Raw genomic sequence first — 17054 nt, 5'->3', positions numbered from 1 at the left:
CTTTAGGCCACAGCCGGGTCGTGGGCGTGGGTGTTTCGAGACGTGTTGGTGTTAGGGGGGCGGATCGCTGGAGTTGGCTTGTTTGATATATATATTTTTTTTTTTTTTTTTGTCCCCTTTGTATGGTATGGCCGGAGGTGTGGAACGGAAAGCAAACCGCGATTGTCGGATGTCACACCGTTGGTGGCGAGGGTGAGAAACACGTTGCCGCCTACAGCTGCTTCTACGCCGAGCGGGTGGGTTAAGTTAGTAGTTGGTTGGTTGGGCGACGTAAAAGTGGAGCGTGGAGGTGTGTGTGAACGTGAGGAGACACGCATTGCATTGTATTTGTACGCGCGAGGTGAGTTAGGAGACCACGCGCCACGACGTACGGTGCCCTCTTTCGACCTGACGTCTGACGTCTGGAGGCGGTGTCGTCATTCTGGATGTACGTGTATTTTCCGCTCAGTTGAGTGAGGTGACGCGAGACGACGGCGTCGGTGGTGTTTTTGTTTTGTTGTTGGCGCCCCGGGGATGAAGAGGGGCACCCGACGGTAACGAGAGGTTGCACTTTGTGATCGGTCGAATGTCCGGGGAGCGAGGAATAGGGTGGGGGGTTGAAAAGAAACGCCAGTGTAGGGCAACGGGACGGTGAACGTTCCCGTGGTGTCGGAGGTGTGCAGTGGGGGGGAGGAAAAAAAAAAAGCGCGTAACGGCGCGGCTGCCGTGGTGGAAACGTTCTCTCCAACTGTGGTGGTGTCCCCTGTGTGTTTTGTTGTTCTCTATATCGTGTGTCCCCTCGCACAAGACGCTCTCTGGGCGGGTTTGATTCATTCATTTTTGCATAGTCACGTAGCGTAGAATGGAATGCGCAAGAGTTGAGTGAGACTGGCGACGGTATATGGTCTGAGCAGCGTCAGCTGCACTGCACTCCCCGGAAAAGAATCTTGGATGCCGTGCTAACTGAAATTTGGTGGACGGGGTTCTCAAGGCTGTTTTGCTATTTTCTTGTTTGTTTGTCTCTAGTTAAGATGGTGAAATGACGTCGAAGAAGCAGTATTGCAAATACTGTTATGGAAATGCCCTAGTTTGATGAAAGGAAATGTGTGTTGAATATACAGGATGGTAAAGACCAAGTGCGTTGAAAGAAACGTTGTGAAGGAACGAACGTTCCCTGAATTGGTTTCTTTTTGTTCCCGAGTTGTGTACAATGGACGACGGTTGTGCCATATCGCAGCATTGCATCATCCCCAGGTTTGATTTCAATTGAGCGATAAAAAAAGGAAAAAGAGAAGAACAAGAACACTATCGAAATGGTCTATGGTGTGTGACCCACAATTGTTGTCTTTAAATCACTTACCCAACCATGTCGTAAAAATATTTTTTTTTTTTTTTTTTTTTTTTTTTTTTTTTTTTTTTACAGTGGCTGCCGAATGACCTAGATGTAACAGAGAGAGAGAGAAACACATGGCGTGTCAGATGTTTGTTTTCTTTTCCCCCCCCCCCCCCCCCTCTCGTCAAGTGGCAAATGCGAACACCGTCAGCTGTAATTGACGATCGACACTAGTATGGCGCGAAAAGGGGGTGCGACCTGTGCAGTTGTGGGTGAAACTTTGGGTGATGGGCTGTCATGCGGCATCGCGTGCGTTCATTACCCCTCGGCGGCGGCGGCGGCGGCGGCGGCGGCGCCGCAGCTCCGTCCAGCTCGCGCTCTCGGAAACAACCCTCTCGTAATGCCGCGTCTCCTCCGTCACTGCAATTTTCAAAGGGAAACCTGTGTGGCCGGTGGGGGTGTGTCAACCGTTGGCCCTCAAGCTCCGCCGACAAAAAGTGTTGAGTGTATCCAGTGTGAGAGAGGTTGACGCTTTTCGTGGTGTGTGTGTGTGTGTGTGTGTGTGTGTGTGTGGCAATGTTTTGAAAAGTTTGCAACGTACGTTAAGAAGTGTTGACGCTGAAACTTGCGGGCTGTGTGGCCCTGGTGGTTGGCTGGCTGGAGACGCGGGCGTGTCCAGTCGGTCGGTTGTTGTGGCTGAAAGGTACGTATACGGTTCCGCCGTCCCGTCGGAACTGCGTCTGTCTGGAAGGTATGACGTGACGTGCAGTTTTTATTAGGTCAGCCCTTGTTGTGTATTGTTCCATTTGTTGCTCACTCGTCACCCGTATTTGGTGTGGCGATGTATGTGGACGTACTGCTGGATCAGTGTCAGGGTTTCCGTGGGAGGTGTTGGTTGGGTTGGATTTGCCTGACACGGCTGAGTCCGCAATTGGCCTGCCGTTCGTTGATGCGATATGTGGGTTCTGAGGAAGAATGTGTACGAGATAGTTGCCCCTGCCCTGCCCTTTCTTTCGCGTTCGTGTGTGCCCCCCTTGTTGTGTAGTGTGGGTTGAACATGGTTCTTTACCGAGTGGGGGGGAATGGGATGGACGGATCCGTTGCTGTTGCTGTCACCGTCAAGACAACGCACGCACGCACGCACGCACCCCTGTCCTACGAGAAGGTGTGTCAACCGGGGTTTCGGTAGTCGTGTGTGTAGGGGACGGGGAGAAGCAAAGTGGAGAGTGCGGCACGGGCAGAGAGTGGAATTGGGGCGCGTTGATGTTGGGAAACATGCCCCAAGGGTTGCGGGATGATGTGGCGGTGAGAGCGGGGGGCGGGGGAGAAAAGAAAAGCGAAAAAGAACTAAGGAAGAGGAGGAGGCGTGCGTGTGCGCAGTGGCGGGGCCCCAAAGACCTGTCGTGTGGTGTCGGCCGAACGCGAGCGCGAACGCAACACGCGATCTAGTGTGGGCAGCGTCGGCACGGAGAAGCGAGGAGGAGAGAGAGAGAGAGAGCTGGTCTGATGGGTATTTTTTACCCCCTGTACTCGAAGGACCGGATCTGTCCTTGATCCCTGCCTTCTGTCTGATTATGTTGGGTAACAAAATGATGGGATGATAGGGTCTCTTGGGTGTGTGTAGATGTTTGTTTGTTTGAGTGAGTGTTATGGTGTTTGTATTTTATTTTTGTTTATCATGGTATGTTGTAGTTTGTGGTGTTTTGTCGTGATGGGAAATGTCGTTCTTGGGTCGGGTGGATTTTGGTCCCAGATTTCTGATGAGTGGGTGGTTCGAATCCGTGGTTTGGTGGAAAAAAAACAAAAAAAAAAAAAAAAAAAAACTTTATGGATTTTTCTTTGGATGATTTCCGGGATTTTGATTGAGTATGTTATGGTTTGTGTATATGTCTCGGTTTGTCTGGTACCGGCCGGCATCAGCAGTAATTCTGAAGTATTTGTTCTGCACCCTTTTTTACTCTTGTTATGTTTGGTGTCTGCGGCCATTGACGAGATTTTTCAGAGCCGTAAGTGATGGCTGGTTCCTATGACGGTTTTGAAGATTTTCTTTTTGGCGCGCATATTTATTCTGTTTCCTTTGATGATTGGGTACAGTCTGAATATTGCTGCTGCAGCCTTGTTACAAACGTGTGTAACATGGTCTCTAAATGTCAACCTCTTGTCCAGCTTGATGCCTAGATACTTTATTGTGCCTGACCATGGAAGATTGTTATTTCTGAGGCGTATATGCAGGTTAGGAGGTATTCTTTTTGAATGTGAATCGTATTGTATTGCTTGGGTTTTCTCCGCGTTTATTGTTTTTTTGGTTAGCCCATTTCTGGATGGATTGTAGGTGTTGCTCTATTTTTGTGACTCTATATTGCAGGTTAGAACTGCTGCGGTAGACTGCAGTGTCGTCTGCAAATAGTGACAAGTGTCCTCCCAGCTGTTTGTTTGTGTATATTGAGTAGAGAATGGGCCCCAGCACTGAGCCTTGCGGGACTCCAGCCTCTATGGATCTAGTGTTACTTGCCGCTCCTGGTACATGGACATAGAATGCTCTGTTGCGGAGAAAAGAAGCAATAATGTGGATGGGGCAGTTGTACTGGTGGAGCTTGTAGATAAGGCGTTATCCGAATGCTTTTCCAATGTCAAGCAGGACTGCTCCAGTACTGTGTCTAATGTTTCTGGCCTGACATATGTGCTCGACTAGTCTGGTCACCTGGTGGGTGGTGCTGTGTTCTTCGCGGAATCGGAATTGTTGTGGGATGATTATGTTGTTATCCTTTAAGAATTGAATTTCTTCAGTTCAGTTTGAATGAGCTTTCCGAGAACCTTTCCAAGGAAGTTGGCCTATAGTTTTGCGGAAATAATAAGTCCTTGTTTGGCTTTGGTAATGTGATGACTCGGGCCTGTTTCCAAGTAGTTTAGTCTGAAGCAAGCATTATATATTGATGTTAGATAGATAATTGATAGTTGCTGGAGGTAGGTGATGTAGTAGTTGCGGTTTGATGGAATCTGGGCCTGATGCCTTCTTAGGATGTGTGTATGTTTGTGATGTGATAAGATACGGGGTTTCTGCGTTTATTGGATTGTGAAAGATGTTCTGATCGGGGCACTTAGGATGCGGTTTTACCCTTCTGAGTACCATTTCCTGGTGGTCATCAGTTTCGTCATCTACCGCTTCTGGTGCTTGGAATTGCCTTTCTAGTGAATCCGCCAGTGCTTCAGCTCGGTCTGTGGGGTCGTTCCTTCCCCATGTAGATGTAGATGTTTCGTGTCTAGTTTACGAGTTTTAAGAAATTTCCAGAATTTTTCCTGGTCCCTTCCTGCTTCTCGTAACGTTTCCTCCCACGCCTCGCTACGGTGGTTTTCGGAGCTCTCTTTTTGATCCTCCCGGCCAATTGCTCTGATTTTCGTCGGTCGGCTGGGTCCCTGTAGTTTTGCCATCTCTTTCTGGCGCGCGCGGGCTGCGGTTGGCGCCTTTGGTGGCAACGGCCGGGGCAAGCAGCGGTGTGTGGTGTGGTGCGGGGCGGGCAGGGGCAGTGGTGGTTGACGGATGGCCTGGGGGCCGAAAAACGGGCCGGCCGGCGGACGGATGTTGAGAGAGGCGGCGCGCACGCGTCTCGCGCGGACACAGGCGCCACAGCGTTGATGATTGGAAGGAGGTGCGGTGCGGGGATGGGCCCAGGAAAAAAGACGGTCGTGGCCCCTGTCTTGGGTGCGTGTCGACGTCAGCACCGTCGGTGTGGTGTGGTGTGGTGTGGTGTGGTGTGGTGTGGTGTGGTGTGGTGTGGGCAGGGAGGGGGGAAAAGCGGGCTGCGGGCTGCGGGCTGCGGGCTGCGGGCTGCGGAGGGAATGGTGGTGGGGAGTAGGCACACATGTGGGCGGGCGCAAAATCGGCCGGTGCCCGTAAACCGCGGCGGGATATTGGGTGGAAAAGAGGGAAATTGTAGAAAGGAAAACAAGCGGAGGGGGCGAATGTGGTGGGGTGGGGGGACGGGCGGGGGCGAGGCGACAGCTTGCTTTTTCTTTTTCATTTTATTTTATTTTGTTGTAGTGTTTTTGTTTTTTTTTGTTTTTTTGCGTGTGTGTGGCCTTGGAGAGGCTGGTCTTGTCTGGCTTACGCTTTGGGTGCGTGTGTTGGTACTTTTTCGTTTTTTCTTGTTCTGCAGAGCAGGGGCGGGGCGGTGGGAACGGCTGGCTGGCTGTGCCCAGAGGAGGAGGAGACGCTGGCGGCGGGCCCGGCTCCTGGGGCTGCTGTTGCATGCGCTGTGCAAAGAAAGGAAGAGTGGGTTTGTTTGGCTGGTGAAGTGCATTATTTAAGTGTGGGCTTGCCGGCCTGGCTCCGATGCGCAGGTAGATAGATGCCGGCGGCGACCGCAGGCAGGCGCGTTGTGTGTACAGAGGGACGAGCCATGTGTTTTGCAAGCAGGACGTGGCGTGCCGAGTGGAGAGGAGGCGGCGGCTCGGCTCGGTTCGGCCCGGTCCGGCGGTGCCGCGCTGTTGTCGCGGACGTGAGCGCCCCCTGGCGGGCGGGTGGTTGGCGGCGGCGTGGTGGACGCGTGTGGCAGTTGTGTGCACGGGTTGCTTGGGCGAGTGAGCAGTGGCTGGCGGTGTTGGCGCGTCGTCGGGGAGGTATGTGTTGCGGCCGCGTCTGCTGCGCGCTGCGTCGTTGTGTCGACTGTGTGTGGGCGTGGGCACGTGTGCTCTGGCGAGGGCGTCGTAAAAAAGTGGGTCGCGGTGTGCGTGCGTAGCCCGTGATGATGTATTGTGCGTCGCGTCGTTGTGTGCGAAACGGATGCCGAGAGGTGTGTGGTGAGTGCGAAGCGCGAATGTGCGGCGTTTGGCGGTTTCGGTGTGTTTTCTGTTTTTGCGGCGTGAGAGTGGGGCTGGCTGGCTGGCTGGCTGGCTGGCTGTTTGTTGTTGGTGTTGCCTTGTGTGTGTAGGTTGATGGCGCGACGCGGAGGGGACGCCGTTTGCTGCGTGCCTTGCCTCGCGTGTGTTGGCGCGCCGTGCATGTGTTTGGGTCGTGGGGGCGGTGTTTTTGTTTGTATTTGGATTTTCATTTTTTGGCGTGTTGTGTCGTGTATGGCAAGGGCGAGAGGAGTAGTGCGGTAGTGTCGTTGCGGCACGGGCGTCTGGTGGGGCTGTGCGTCGTGGCGGGGAAGGTGTGTAGGTTGCGGCGATGCGGCGAGCCCAGCCCGTCGTTTGACGGTGTGCCGGGTGAGTTGCGCTGCGAATCGAGTGTGGCGGGAAGGGAGCTGCGTGGCGCCTGCGTCCGTTGGCAGCAGGGGCTGTGCCTTTTGAGAGTTTGTTTGATTTCGGGACGACGACGACGACGACGACTGGTTGGTTGGTGGGTGGGGTGGCGTGCACGTTTGTCGTACTGGGCGAGTCGATTGCCTGCCGGCTGGCGAAAGGTGCGCCGCCGCCCGTCTCTCGCGCTCTGTGTTGTTTTTTTTTTTTTTCTGTGTGTGTCGGCTGCGTTTTTGTTTGCGGTGCGCGCGAAGACGGTGGTGCCGAAAGTGTGCCGGCGTGGCGTTGCGACCGCGACGAGCCGCGGGCGCGCCATTTGGCTGGTGTTGCGTGAAGAGCGGCTGTGTACGGGTAGTGGCTGTAGCCGTACGTGTACGTGCACGTGCATCCGGCCCGGCCGCCAGCCCAGCCCAGCCCAGCCCAGCCCAGCCCAGCCGAGTCGGGTGAGCGGAGGCCGACACGTGGTGGTGCTGTGCTCTCTCGGCTCGGGGGGGTTTGTGTGTGTGTGTGTGTGTGTGTGCGTGCGTGCGTGTGTGTCTCGTTCGCTCTCCGGAATCTGCTCGTTCTGCTGATCCCCGCCTGTCGGCGTCGTTTATTTTTACTTATTTATTTTTTACCTGTTGTTTGTTTTTCGACGTCGTCTTGCAGTTTTGTCCTTTGCGGCGTGCCGACGACCCGCCGCGCGACCTTATGAAACCCCAAAGCGTGGCGTGGCGTGGCGTGGCGTGGCCGAGCCGCAGCAGCTAAGGGGGTGCGGCCGCCTCGACGCCTTAACCTCCTAAACTTCTTTAAGCCGTTAACGCAGCCACCTAAACTAACGTAACCTAACGTAAGCCCTTAGGCCAACCCCCAAGTCGCCTTAACCTAACGTACGTGACCGCAACCTTAGCTTAACGCCTACGTTAAGACGTGACGTCACGTCAACGCTTAACCTAACCCTGACGCCTTCTTAGCCTAACCTGACGTAACCTAAGGTAAGGTAACCGTTGAAAGAAAGAAACCACCTTTGTTTTGACGTTGAGGCGTGTAAGGTCGGCTGTGAGGGCAGATTCGGTGTGTCTGTAGTTGGGGCTGGCTGGTAATTTATTTTGTTTGTTTGTTTATCGTTGTCTTGTTTTCGCCTGTGGCGGGGGGGTTGGCGCTCCGTCGGCCGGTGCCATGTTGCGCAGGCGGCGATCGTAAAAAAGTAGAAAAAAAAAAAGAAAAAAGAAAAAAAAAATGTGTTGGAAGGGCTGTGGGTGTTGGCGGGCGAGGCGAGAGGAGGAGGACGGCCCGCGGCCGTGGCCCGACGGCTGCGGGCCGATCGGGAAAACGGCGGAAGGCGATGGGGCGGCGGAGGTGCGTTTGTGCACGGCCGTCATCGCCGCACGACTCGGCTCGTGTGGCTGTGGCGCCGGCCGCGGTGGCCGGGCTGCCGCGGCGACGGTGTGGGAGTTTTGACGAAGGTTTGGCCATTGTGGCGGGTCGTCGGCTGGGGCTGTGGGGGCGGCATTTGGGCGGGGGCGGCGATTCTCGGCGGGCCGACCCAGGCTGTGGCGCGCGGTGGCTGCAGTTTGGCCGTGGTTTGCGGCGCCGCCGCGGCGACTGGTTGGCGACCGTGGTGTCGGTGTGTGTAGCCCCATCCTCGGTGGTTTGAATGGCGCGGGTGGTTGCGGCGCAGGTTGGGGGCTGCTCCGCGCAGGCTGTCGGACGTTGGGCGGTAGCAAGCGCGGGAGGCGCGGCGCGGCGGCGCGGCGGCGCGCCGAGTGGCGGCCGCTCTCTCGGCCGTCCGCGCCCGCCCGCGACACTGGCTGGGCCAGGCGCGTGCGCGGCTATTCTCTGCTGCGCGCCCCTCGCTGTTGTGCGTCGTCGAAGGAGAGAAGGAAGCGAAAGCAAGGGGAAAAAAGAAAAGAGAACAGGCAAAAGATGGCAGACCAGGCGGCTACGAACGAGACTGCCGCGGCACCCGCCGCCACCGGCACTACGAAGAAGGCCAAGTCTGCGTCGTCTGCGAAGAAGCCGCGCGCCAAGCCTGCGCACCCGCGCACCTCTGAGATGGTGACGGCCGCCATCAAGAGTCTGAAGGAGCGCGGCGGGTCGTCGCTGCAGGCGATCAAGAAGTACATTGCCGCGCACTACAAGCTGGACGCGGAGAAGCTGGCGCCCTTTATCAAGAAGTACCTCAAGTCGGCCGTCGTGGCTGGCGAGCTGGTGCAGACGAAGGGGAAGGGCGCGTCGGGCTCTTTCAAGCTTGCCGGCGCCGGCGGCGGGGCGGCCGAGGGCGGCAAGGCTCGTGGTGGCGGCGGTGGTGCGAAGAAGAAGCGCGCCGCTCCGGCCAGCAAGGAGAAGAAGGGGGCCCGTGCGGCCGGCGCAAAGAAGGCTGGCGGCGTGAAGGCGGCGACCGGTCGGAAGGCGGGCGCCGCCAAGAAGGCGTCTGCGGCGTCGGCCGCTCCCGCGGGTGCGAAGAAGGCGGCTGCGGCCAAGCCGGCCAAGGCCAAGTCGCCGTCGAAGGCGAAGAAGGCCGCCAAGGTTCCGACGAAGAAGCCGAAGGCGCCGCGCCCGAAGAAGGTGACGGCGACGCCGTCTAAGGCGAAGGCTTCGCCCAAGAAGAAGAAGTAAAAAGGGCAGGGAAGGGTTGGCGGTTGACACCGTCGCCTGGAGGCCGGCGCGCAACCAGAGGCTGTCGCGCGGTCCCGGACAAAAACAAAAACGGCCCTTCTCAGGGCCATCAAAGCACGTCGGGAAGGTGTTGATTGTCGTGTCGTGTCGTGGTCGGTCGGTTGCCTTGTTGTCTGTCTGTCTGTCTTGCTTGCTGGCGTTTGTTTGTTTCATGTGTGGATGGTGGTTGGATTGTGGGGTCGTTGGCGGGCGTGGGCGGCGGCGCCGCGGTTGGTGTTACACAAAGTGTATTTTACTTTTATTATTTTTTACCTATTTATTTTGCGCCGCGTTTGTTTGTTTGTTTGTCTTGGTGGTGGTTTTGGAATAGTCTTTTTTGCTTTGCTTTGCTTTCCGGGCGTCACGTTTTGTGCCGTGGCCTGTGTGGGTGGCGCTATTGACGCTTGCGACTTGGTTCGGCCGGTGCGGTGCTTTTTTCTTTTTTTTGGAAACGGCGGCGCCGGGCCGGGCCGGGGGTGGGACGACTGGACTGGAGAGTGAGTGGGGAACTAGTCGTTGCGACCGACAAAGTTTTGCTCGCGACGGAGAGACGTTAGTGGCCCTGAAAAGGGCCGTTTTGTTTGTTTGGCGGTGTGCGGGTTTAGGCGCGCTCGCCGCGGATGCGGCGCGCGAGCTGGATGTCCTTGGGCATGATGGTGACTCGCTTGGCGTGGATTGCGCACAGGTTGGTGTCTTCGAAGAGGCCGACGAGGTAGGCCTCGCTGGCCTCCTGCAGGGCCATGACTGCGGAGCTCTGGAAGCGCAGGTCGGTCTTGAAGTCCTGGGCGATCTCGCGCACTAGGCGCTGGAATGGCAGCTTGCGGATGAGCAGCTCTGTGCTCTTCTGGTAGCGCCTGATTTCTCGCAGGGCGACGGTGCCCGGCCTGTAGCGGTGGGGCTTCTTGACGCCGCCGGTGGCGGGCGCGCTCTTCCTCGCCGCCTTGGTGGCGAGCTGTTTGCGCGGCGCCTTTCCGCCGGTGGACTTGCGGGCCGTTTGCTTTGTCCGGGCCATGGCTACTGCGGATGCGGATGCGGCGTGGAGGATATGCGTGCGCGACGGCGTCCGGTGCTGCCTTGACAACGGGCCCGCGCGCCCCGGGTGCTGCGCTTATATGCCCTCGGTGCGCGGTGGTGGGGGGAGGGGAGGGCGGGCCGCGGGGCCCCAGAGTCTATATAGGGGGGCGGCGCGCGCGCTGGGCGCCACAACCGTAGCCGACTCGCTAGCGCCGGGTGAGGAGCTTGCCTTGCTTTCTGTTTTTTATATTATTGTGGTTGAGACGCTTGAAGAAGAAGAATGACAGGCCGCGGCAAGGGAGGAAAGGGGCTCGGCAAGGGTGGCGCCAAGCGGCACCGCAAGGTGTTGCGCGACAACATCCAGGGCATCACGAAGCCCGCGATCCGCCGCCTGGCGCGCAGGGGCGGCGTGAAGCGCATCTCTGGTCTGATCTACGAGGAGACGCGCGGAGTGCTGAAGGTGTTCCTGGAGAACGTGATCCGCGACGCGGTGACGTACACTGAGCACGCCAAGCGCAAGACTGTGACGGCCATGGACGTGGTGTACGCCCTGAAGAGGCAGGGGCGCACCCTGTACGGTTTCGGCGGTTAGGCGGTGTGAGACCGAAGGAAGGAAAGAGAGATAGATTGAAAAACGGCCCTTTTCAGGGCCACCACAGTGTTCGGAAGTTGAAAAGTGCGAAAGAGTCTGTGTTGCTGGTTTTTCTTTTCCTTTTTAGTCTACTTGGCCTTTTAGTTTTGTTTGGAGTTTTTTTTGACGTGGTGTGCGGTGCGGTTGGGAGGGAAGGAAGCGTGCCCTTGCGTTGTGTGAGCTCCTTCCTTCCTTCCTTCCTTCCCCTCCCTCTTTGCTTGTATGCTTCTTGTCGGTGGATGGGCTGTGTGTTGCGGCGCGGCTGAGCGCCGAGGGGTTATTTTTGAGGTGTGTTGTTGTGCGCCACGTGTGCTGGTTAATGGTCGCGAGACTGTGCGTGCGTGGAGTTGAGTGGAGGAGGTGGCCAAGTACGTGTGTACAAGATGGCGGCGCCTGTGTGTGTAAGAAGGAAAAAAAAACCGTACACAGAGAGAGAGAGAGAGAGAGAGAGAGAGAGAGAGAGAGAGAGAAAAGTGGTGCGACGAACGACTGGAATTCTGCTTTGGACGTAGGTTTGTGTGGTGGCCCTGAAAAGGGCCGATTGTGTTTTGTTTTTTGAGCCGAGGCGGCAAATGGCGCGCTGCGTGCCAAGGGAGCACGCGGCGGTTGCCGATTGCGCTGTCTCTCTTTTAGGCCTTCTTCTCGGTCTTCTTTGGCAGCAGGACGGCCTGGATGTTGGGCAGGACACCTCCCTGTGCGATGGTGACGCCCGACAAGAGCTTGTTGAGCTCCTCGTCGTTGCGTATGGCGAGCTGCAGGTGGCGCGGGATGATGCGCGTCTTCTTGTTGTCGCGGGCCGCGTTTCCGGCCAGCTCGAGCACCTCAGCCGCGAGGTACTCCATGACGGCGGCGAGGTAGACGGGCGCCCCGGCGCCGACGCGCTCGGCGTAGTTTCCCTTGCGCAGGAGGCGGTGGATTCTGCCGACCGGGAACTGGAGCCCAGCCCTGCTTGAGCGGGACTTTGACTTGCCCTTGACTTTGCCTCCCTTTCCGCGTCCGGACATGGCGATGGGCTAGTTTGGAAAGAAGCGAGAAAGAAAAAGCACAACGCCCCAAACGGTGCGAGCCGCAGCGAGTCGAGCAGCGGAGTGCGTGCCGGCGCCACTGCCACTGCCAATTACCTTACGAGTCTGCCCTGACTCGTGGGGTTGCAGGCTAAGCATTCGTTGCTATTCCTGCGTTAACCTAGTTATTTGGGAAATGGCTTCCTCTCTTTGTGAATGGGCCTCAGGTTGATAGCTGGGGATGATGTCCTGGCTCTGTTGCGGGGTTTTACACCCGCAAAAGGTCAGGCCAGCGCGTTGTTGGCCTGTGGTGAATAGGGTGGCCCAGGTTCCTAATGAGCCGGTTGTTGGACCGTTCGGCCCGCTCGTAGAACAACCGCGCCGACTGTCTGATTCGGTCGCGGAGGAGGGGGATTCCTGTCTGCTCGTGTAGACGAGCAGTCGAGTACCGCCTCGGCAGGCGCAGGGCAAGCTTGAGCGCCCGGTTCTGCACCCTCTGCAGCCTGTTGATGTGAGTGTCGGCTGCATTGCCCCACACCACGGCCGCGTATTCCAGCACTGGACGTACCAGTGCCAGGTACAGCGTGATGCCGTGATGGGGAGGCAGGGCAGACGACGGATTGAGCAGAGGGTACAGAACGCGTAGGCGCCCTATTGCTCTGCCCCTGACGTCCTCTATATGTGGCTTCCATGTCATCTTTCGGTCTAGGGTGACTCCCAGGTAGCGGCCAGTCTTACTCCATGGGACGGGGCTTCCCATGATGATCACTGGTGGTAGATCAGGTGGCAGTGGTCTTCGTGTGAACACCACTGCCTGGCTCTTCGCAGCATTCTGCTTAAGGCGCCACTTGGTCGACCATGCACCAAGGGCCTCACAGCCTCGCTGGAGCTGCCGACGCATCTGCACCGCATTCATGCTCCGCACGAAGAGCGCAGTGTCGTCGGCGTATAGTGCCAACTTCACCGGCGCCACGCGCGGAGCATCGGCGGTGAAAATGGAGTACAGCAGGGGGCCAAGAACGGACCCCTGCGGCACCCCAGCACGGATGGGTCGATGTGTGGAGGTTCCATCGTCCAGTCGGACGTGGAAAGTCCTGTCTGCCAGGTACGACCGGAGGAGGACCCCGTGTGACGTCGGTACCCCCGTGCACAAAGAGTTTGTACACGAGGCCGTCGTGCCACACGGAGTCGAACGCTCTGGAGACGTCAAGGAACACCGCCCCGAGGAATTCCCGCGTCTCCAGGGCGCGCATGGCCTCTTCCACTAGCCGCATCAGCTGGTGAACTGTGGAATGTCCCCTCCTAAAACCGAACTGTTCATCCGGGATTATTCCCTCCGCCGTTACGTGGCGAAGCAGGCGCCTGGCGTAGAGGCGCTCAAACACCTTGGAAAGTGCTGGCAGCAGACTGATGGGTCTGTAGTTGGCGGCTTCTCGTGGGTCCTTGTTTGCCTTGGGGATAGCCACCACCTCTGCATGTTTCCATACAGAGGGGTAGACCCCAGAGCGTAGGACCTGGTTGAAGATGCCTGCCAGGAGCAGATGAGCCCCCTCTGGCAGGTTCTTCAATAGATGGTTGGTGACGCCATCAGCCCCACCAGCCTTCCTGGTGTTGAGCACCTTCAGCTGTGCGGCCACTTCCTCCTCTGAGATGGGGTCAATTTCGTCCCTTTCGTCTCTGGCTTCCAGGAACACTGGGAGCTGTTCTTCAACCTGGTGGAGGTGATTCTCGTCTGGGTTGTCATCCACCGGGGTGAATGACGCCTCGAAATGGTCCGCCAGGGCGCCTGCTTTACCGTCGGGGCTGGAGATGACGTCTTGCCCGACCGTGAGCGGTGGCATGCGTTGTCGTCTGCGCAGGAATGTTTTTACAGTGCGCCAGATACTGCCGTCCTCTGGGTTCAGGGAGGCGACGAAGTCCGACCAGACGCGGTTCCTGTGCGCTTCCGCCGCAGCTTTGATTTCTCTCCGCATGCGGTTTAGGCGCTTCTTCGTCGCGGGTTGGCGGGTTAGCTGCCACTCCCGGAACAGTCTGTTCTTCTCCCTGATTGCCTCTCGGATGGGAGGTGGTAGACTGCGGGAGAGGTCCCTGGGCCCTTGTGGCTGGGGAGGGGAGGCTGCATCTGCTGCTTCCAGCAGCTGGCGCGAGAAGACCCGCAGGGCCTCATCTGCTCCCACTGTATTAGGGTCAGGGGAGTCTGTGATCGATTCCAGGATGGTATCCCGAAACCGGTCACAGTCCATGCGTCGGTATGTTTGACGGCGTGGTGGCAGCGTGGCTCCGGCGACGTCTATTCCGAAGACCGCCGGTAGATGGTCGGACGACAGCGCACACCTTGTGGATGCGGTCGTGTGGTGCCCGATGCCCTTGATGACGGCGACATCGAGCACGTCCGACCGTCCCCTGGCCGGATATATGGTGTGTTCACGTGGTCCCAGGACTAGGGCGTCGTTCCGCTGGGCGGCGCGGAGAAGTCGACGGCCACTGACGTTCGTGAGGCGGGAGTTCCATTCCGGGTGCTTCGCATTGAAGTCACCCGCAATGAAGACCCTCCCCCCAACCGCCAGCAGCGCGTCAACGTCCGCCTCCAGGAGATTTCCTCTGGGTGGCCTGTACACAGCCACGAAAGTGATCTGCCCAGCTGCTGAGGTGACAGTGACTCCGGTGGCTTCCATGGTGGCCAGGTCTGGGAGTTGTACCTGGTGGTGCCGAAGTGAGGAGCGCACATATATGGCGGTGCCCCCACCAGCTGTTGGCCTGTCGTTTCGGTAGCAAACATAGTTTGCTACTTTGACGTGGACCCCCGGCTTCAGGTGAGTTTCACAGACCAGGCACAGGTCGATGGCCTCGTCCTGCATGAACTGCCGAAACTCTCCCTGCTGGGGGAACAGGCTGTTTGCATTGAACTCGCAAACGGTCAACCCGTGGATGTGCGGATTATCCATGGAGTGGACTATTGGCGACGGTAGCGGCCTGGAGGGCCCCCGTTACTGCCGTGACGAGCACTGGCAGTTGCTGAAGCAGGGCAGAGAGGGAGCTCAACAGGGCTCCCAGGTCTGCAGCTTCTGTTCCTGAGGGAGGTGAGGGTGCCGCCATGGGTGCAGGTGCGTGTGCGGGGGCGGCAGGGCGCGGCGTTGCGACCGCATCCGTTCGCCAGGCCACACGCCCAGCTAGCTGGGGCATGGGAGTGGTGGGGGGACGGGCAGTTTGTCGTCGTTCCTTGTGGTGGTCGGCCTGGGTGTCAGCCTGATCGGCCGGCGGGGCAGGCGCAACGATGGCAGGCGTGGACTCGGTCGAGTCCTTGTGCGGAGGTGTTGGAAAGGCCACTTGTCGTTCCTTGTTGGCGCTAGCTGCCTCTCCCTTGGTGGCAGAGACGTAGCTGGTGCCAGGTTGCACCTTCCTTGCTGGTGCTGCGCGGCCTTGTTGCCGAGGGCGTCTTCTGAATGCACTGCAGCCTCTGTAGCTCGCCACATGTGGCTCGCTACAGTTGCAGCATTTAGGTGCCTCCTCTCGTTTCTTAGTGCAGTCCCGGCTCTGGTGGGAGTCGGCGCACTTGACGCATCGCGGCGGCATGGAGCAATAGCGCGCCACGTGGTCAAGGCCTTGGCAGGAGAAGCACTGGGCGCGCCTCCCCTTGGCCTTGAGTGGCTCCACTTCCACCCCAATCCGTGCCACCATCTGAAGTTGGAATATCTTCCTATTTTGGAAGTTGTCCGGGAGGACAACTAGGAAGAGTGGCATGTCTCGTCGCGTTCTGGGTGACTTCATAATTGTGACGGAGCTGGCCATGTAGCCGAGCCCCGCCAGCTCGTCTTTCAGATGAGAAGTCTCCATTCGCAGCGGGAGGTGGCGGAAGACCACCTTCAGCTGCTTCACTGGCTCCGCGTTGTGCGTGAAGCAGTGGAGCTTCTCAGTCTCTATAATCTTCATTGCTGCCCTGTATTCCTCCATTGTGCCGATCGAGACCCGGTAAAGGTCTCGCCCGACACACCTGACCTTGGCAGCGGTCGCTACTGACTCGAACTTGTTGAGGAAGGACTTGTAGGTTTCCTTCCATGAGACAGTAATCGGTGGGGGGGCGGGTGCCCGCCTTTTAGGTGGTTCAGTGGCCTCCATGTCCTCTGCTTCGTCGGCGTCGACGAACGAGTTTGTCGTGGGAAGCGGCTGCACTGTCTCGAGCCGTTTGGCCCGAGCAGTGTGTCGCCGCTTCGGGACGACAAACCCATCCTCTGTCGCCTGGTCTGCTTCTGTGGGGGCAGGATCGTCTGCCATCTTCTTCTTCAGGCTCCCCCTGTGAAAGGACTGAGAAGAGGTGGAGGGGTCATCCTCCTCCGTGGCCGCAGGCCTCTTTCGTGAGGGGTGAGATGTATCCATCGCTTCCAGTAGATCGCCAAGATTGGCTTCTACAATGTCCTCTTCCCTGTGGGTGCCGGCGTCGACCGGCAGGACAGTGACAACTTCTTTCATCACGCCTGGCGGGACAGTGTCCGTTGCTGTAGTGGCCTCTTGCTCGGAAGAGACCGGAGGGGCAACCAGCAGTGCAGCAGTTTCTTCAATAACTGCGACTGGTGGCGCATCACCCATCGGGGCCGCCCCTGGCAGGACAGTGTCGTCTTCTATCGACACGCCTGGCGGGGCTCCCGGCGGCACTCTCACGTCTTCTCTGGCCACGCAGCCGATAGAAACGAGGTGCATCTGCATTCTGCGTTCCGCTCGCTCGTCGGCAGCGCGTCCTGGATAGTCGTGAGGCGACATCAGACGCTTCATGAATTTGTACACCTGCTCGGGTGTGAGATTCTCGGCTGTGAGCGGGGCCGCTCGAACCGGTCCCGCCGCATCCGACGCTGCGTTTTCTACTTCCATCACGAGGTGGGAAATAGGGGAAGAAATACTAGTCGAGTGAGCGCGGACTGGTCCCACGTGAAGGGGGTCCTGACTCACGGCTTGCCCTAGCGGTCCCTAGGCGCGGCACAAATCGATTACTGAATCGATTTGATTCGCAGCCGAGATAACACACAATTCTGCCGCTAACCGCACTCGCAAGCGAGTCGTTAGCTGCAGTTCTTGCCACGTGGCCGCCGTCGACCCGCGTGCCTTGACAAAGGCGCGCGTGAACAAAGGCGCGGGCGAGACAATGCGCAGCGCAGAGCCAGAGCGTCCTCTCGCTACGGCGGCTCAGCGCGCTGTCGCGTGTGTGCCGGCGCCGGCGGGGTGGGGG

General features: G+C 58.1%; 1 protein-coding gene across 1 annotated transcript in view; it reads right to left on the bottom strand.

The window, feature by feature from the left end:
- LOC126321759 (immunoglobulin A1 protease autotransporter-like) overlaps positions 1-16699 on the bottom strand; it is a 32962-nt gene extending 16263 nt beyond the window's left edge. The window contains exons 1-2 of the mRNA XM_049994213.1: positions 15828-16699; positions 14828-15293 (exon numbers count right to left, since the gene is read on the bottom strand). Of these exons, the coding sequence (XP_049850170.1) occupies positions 14828-15293; positions 15828-16699 (1338 nt within the window). The remainder of the gene's footprint in view (positions 1-14827; positions 15294-15827) is intronic.
- Between the last annotated feature and the right edge of the window lie 355 nt (positions 16700-17054).

Source organism: Schistocerca gregaria, unplaced genomic scaffold (genome assembly GCF_023897955.1).
Source record: "Schistocerca gregaria isolate iqSchGreg1 unplaced genomic scaffold, iqSchGreg1.2 ptg000762l, whole genome shotgun sequence".
Taxonomy (NCBI): Eukaryota; Metazoa; Arthropoda; class Insecta; order Orthoptera; family Acrididae; genus Schistocerca; species Schistocerca gregaria.
Note: the sequence above shows the minus strand (reverse complement) of the source record. Positions and strands in the feature narration are given on the sequence as shown.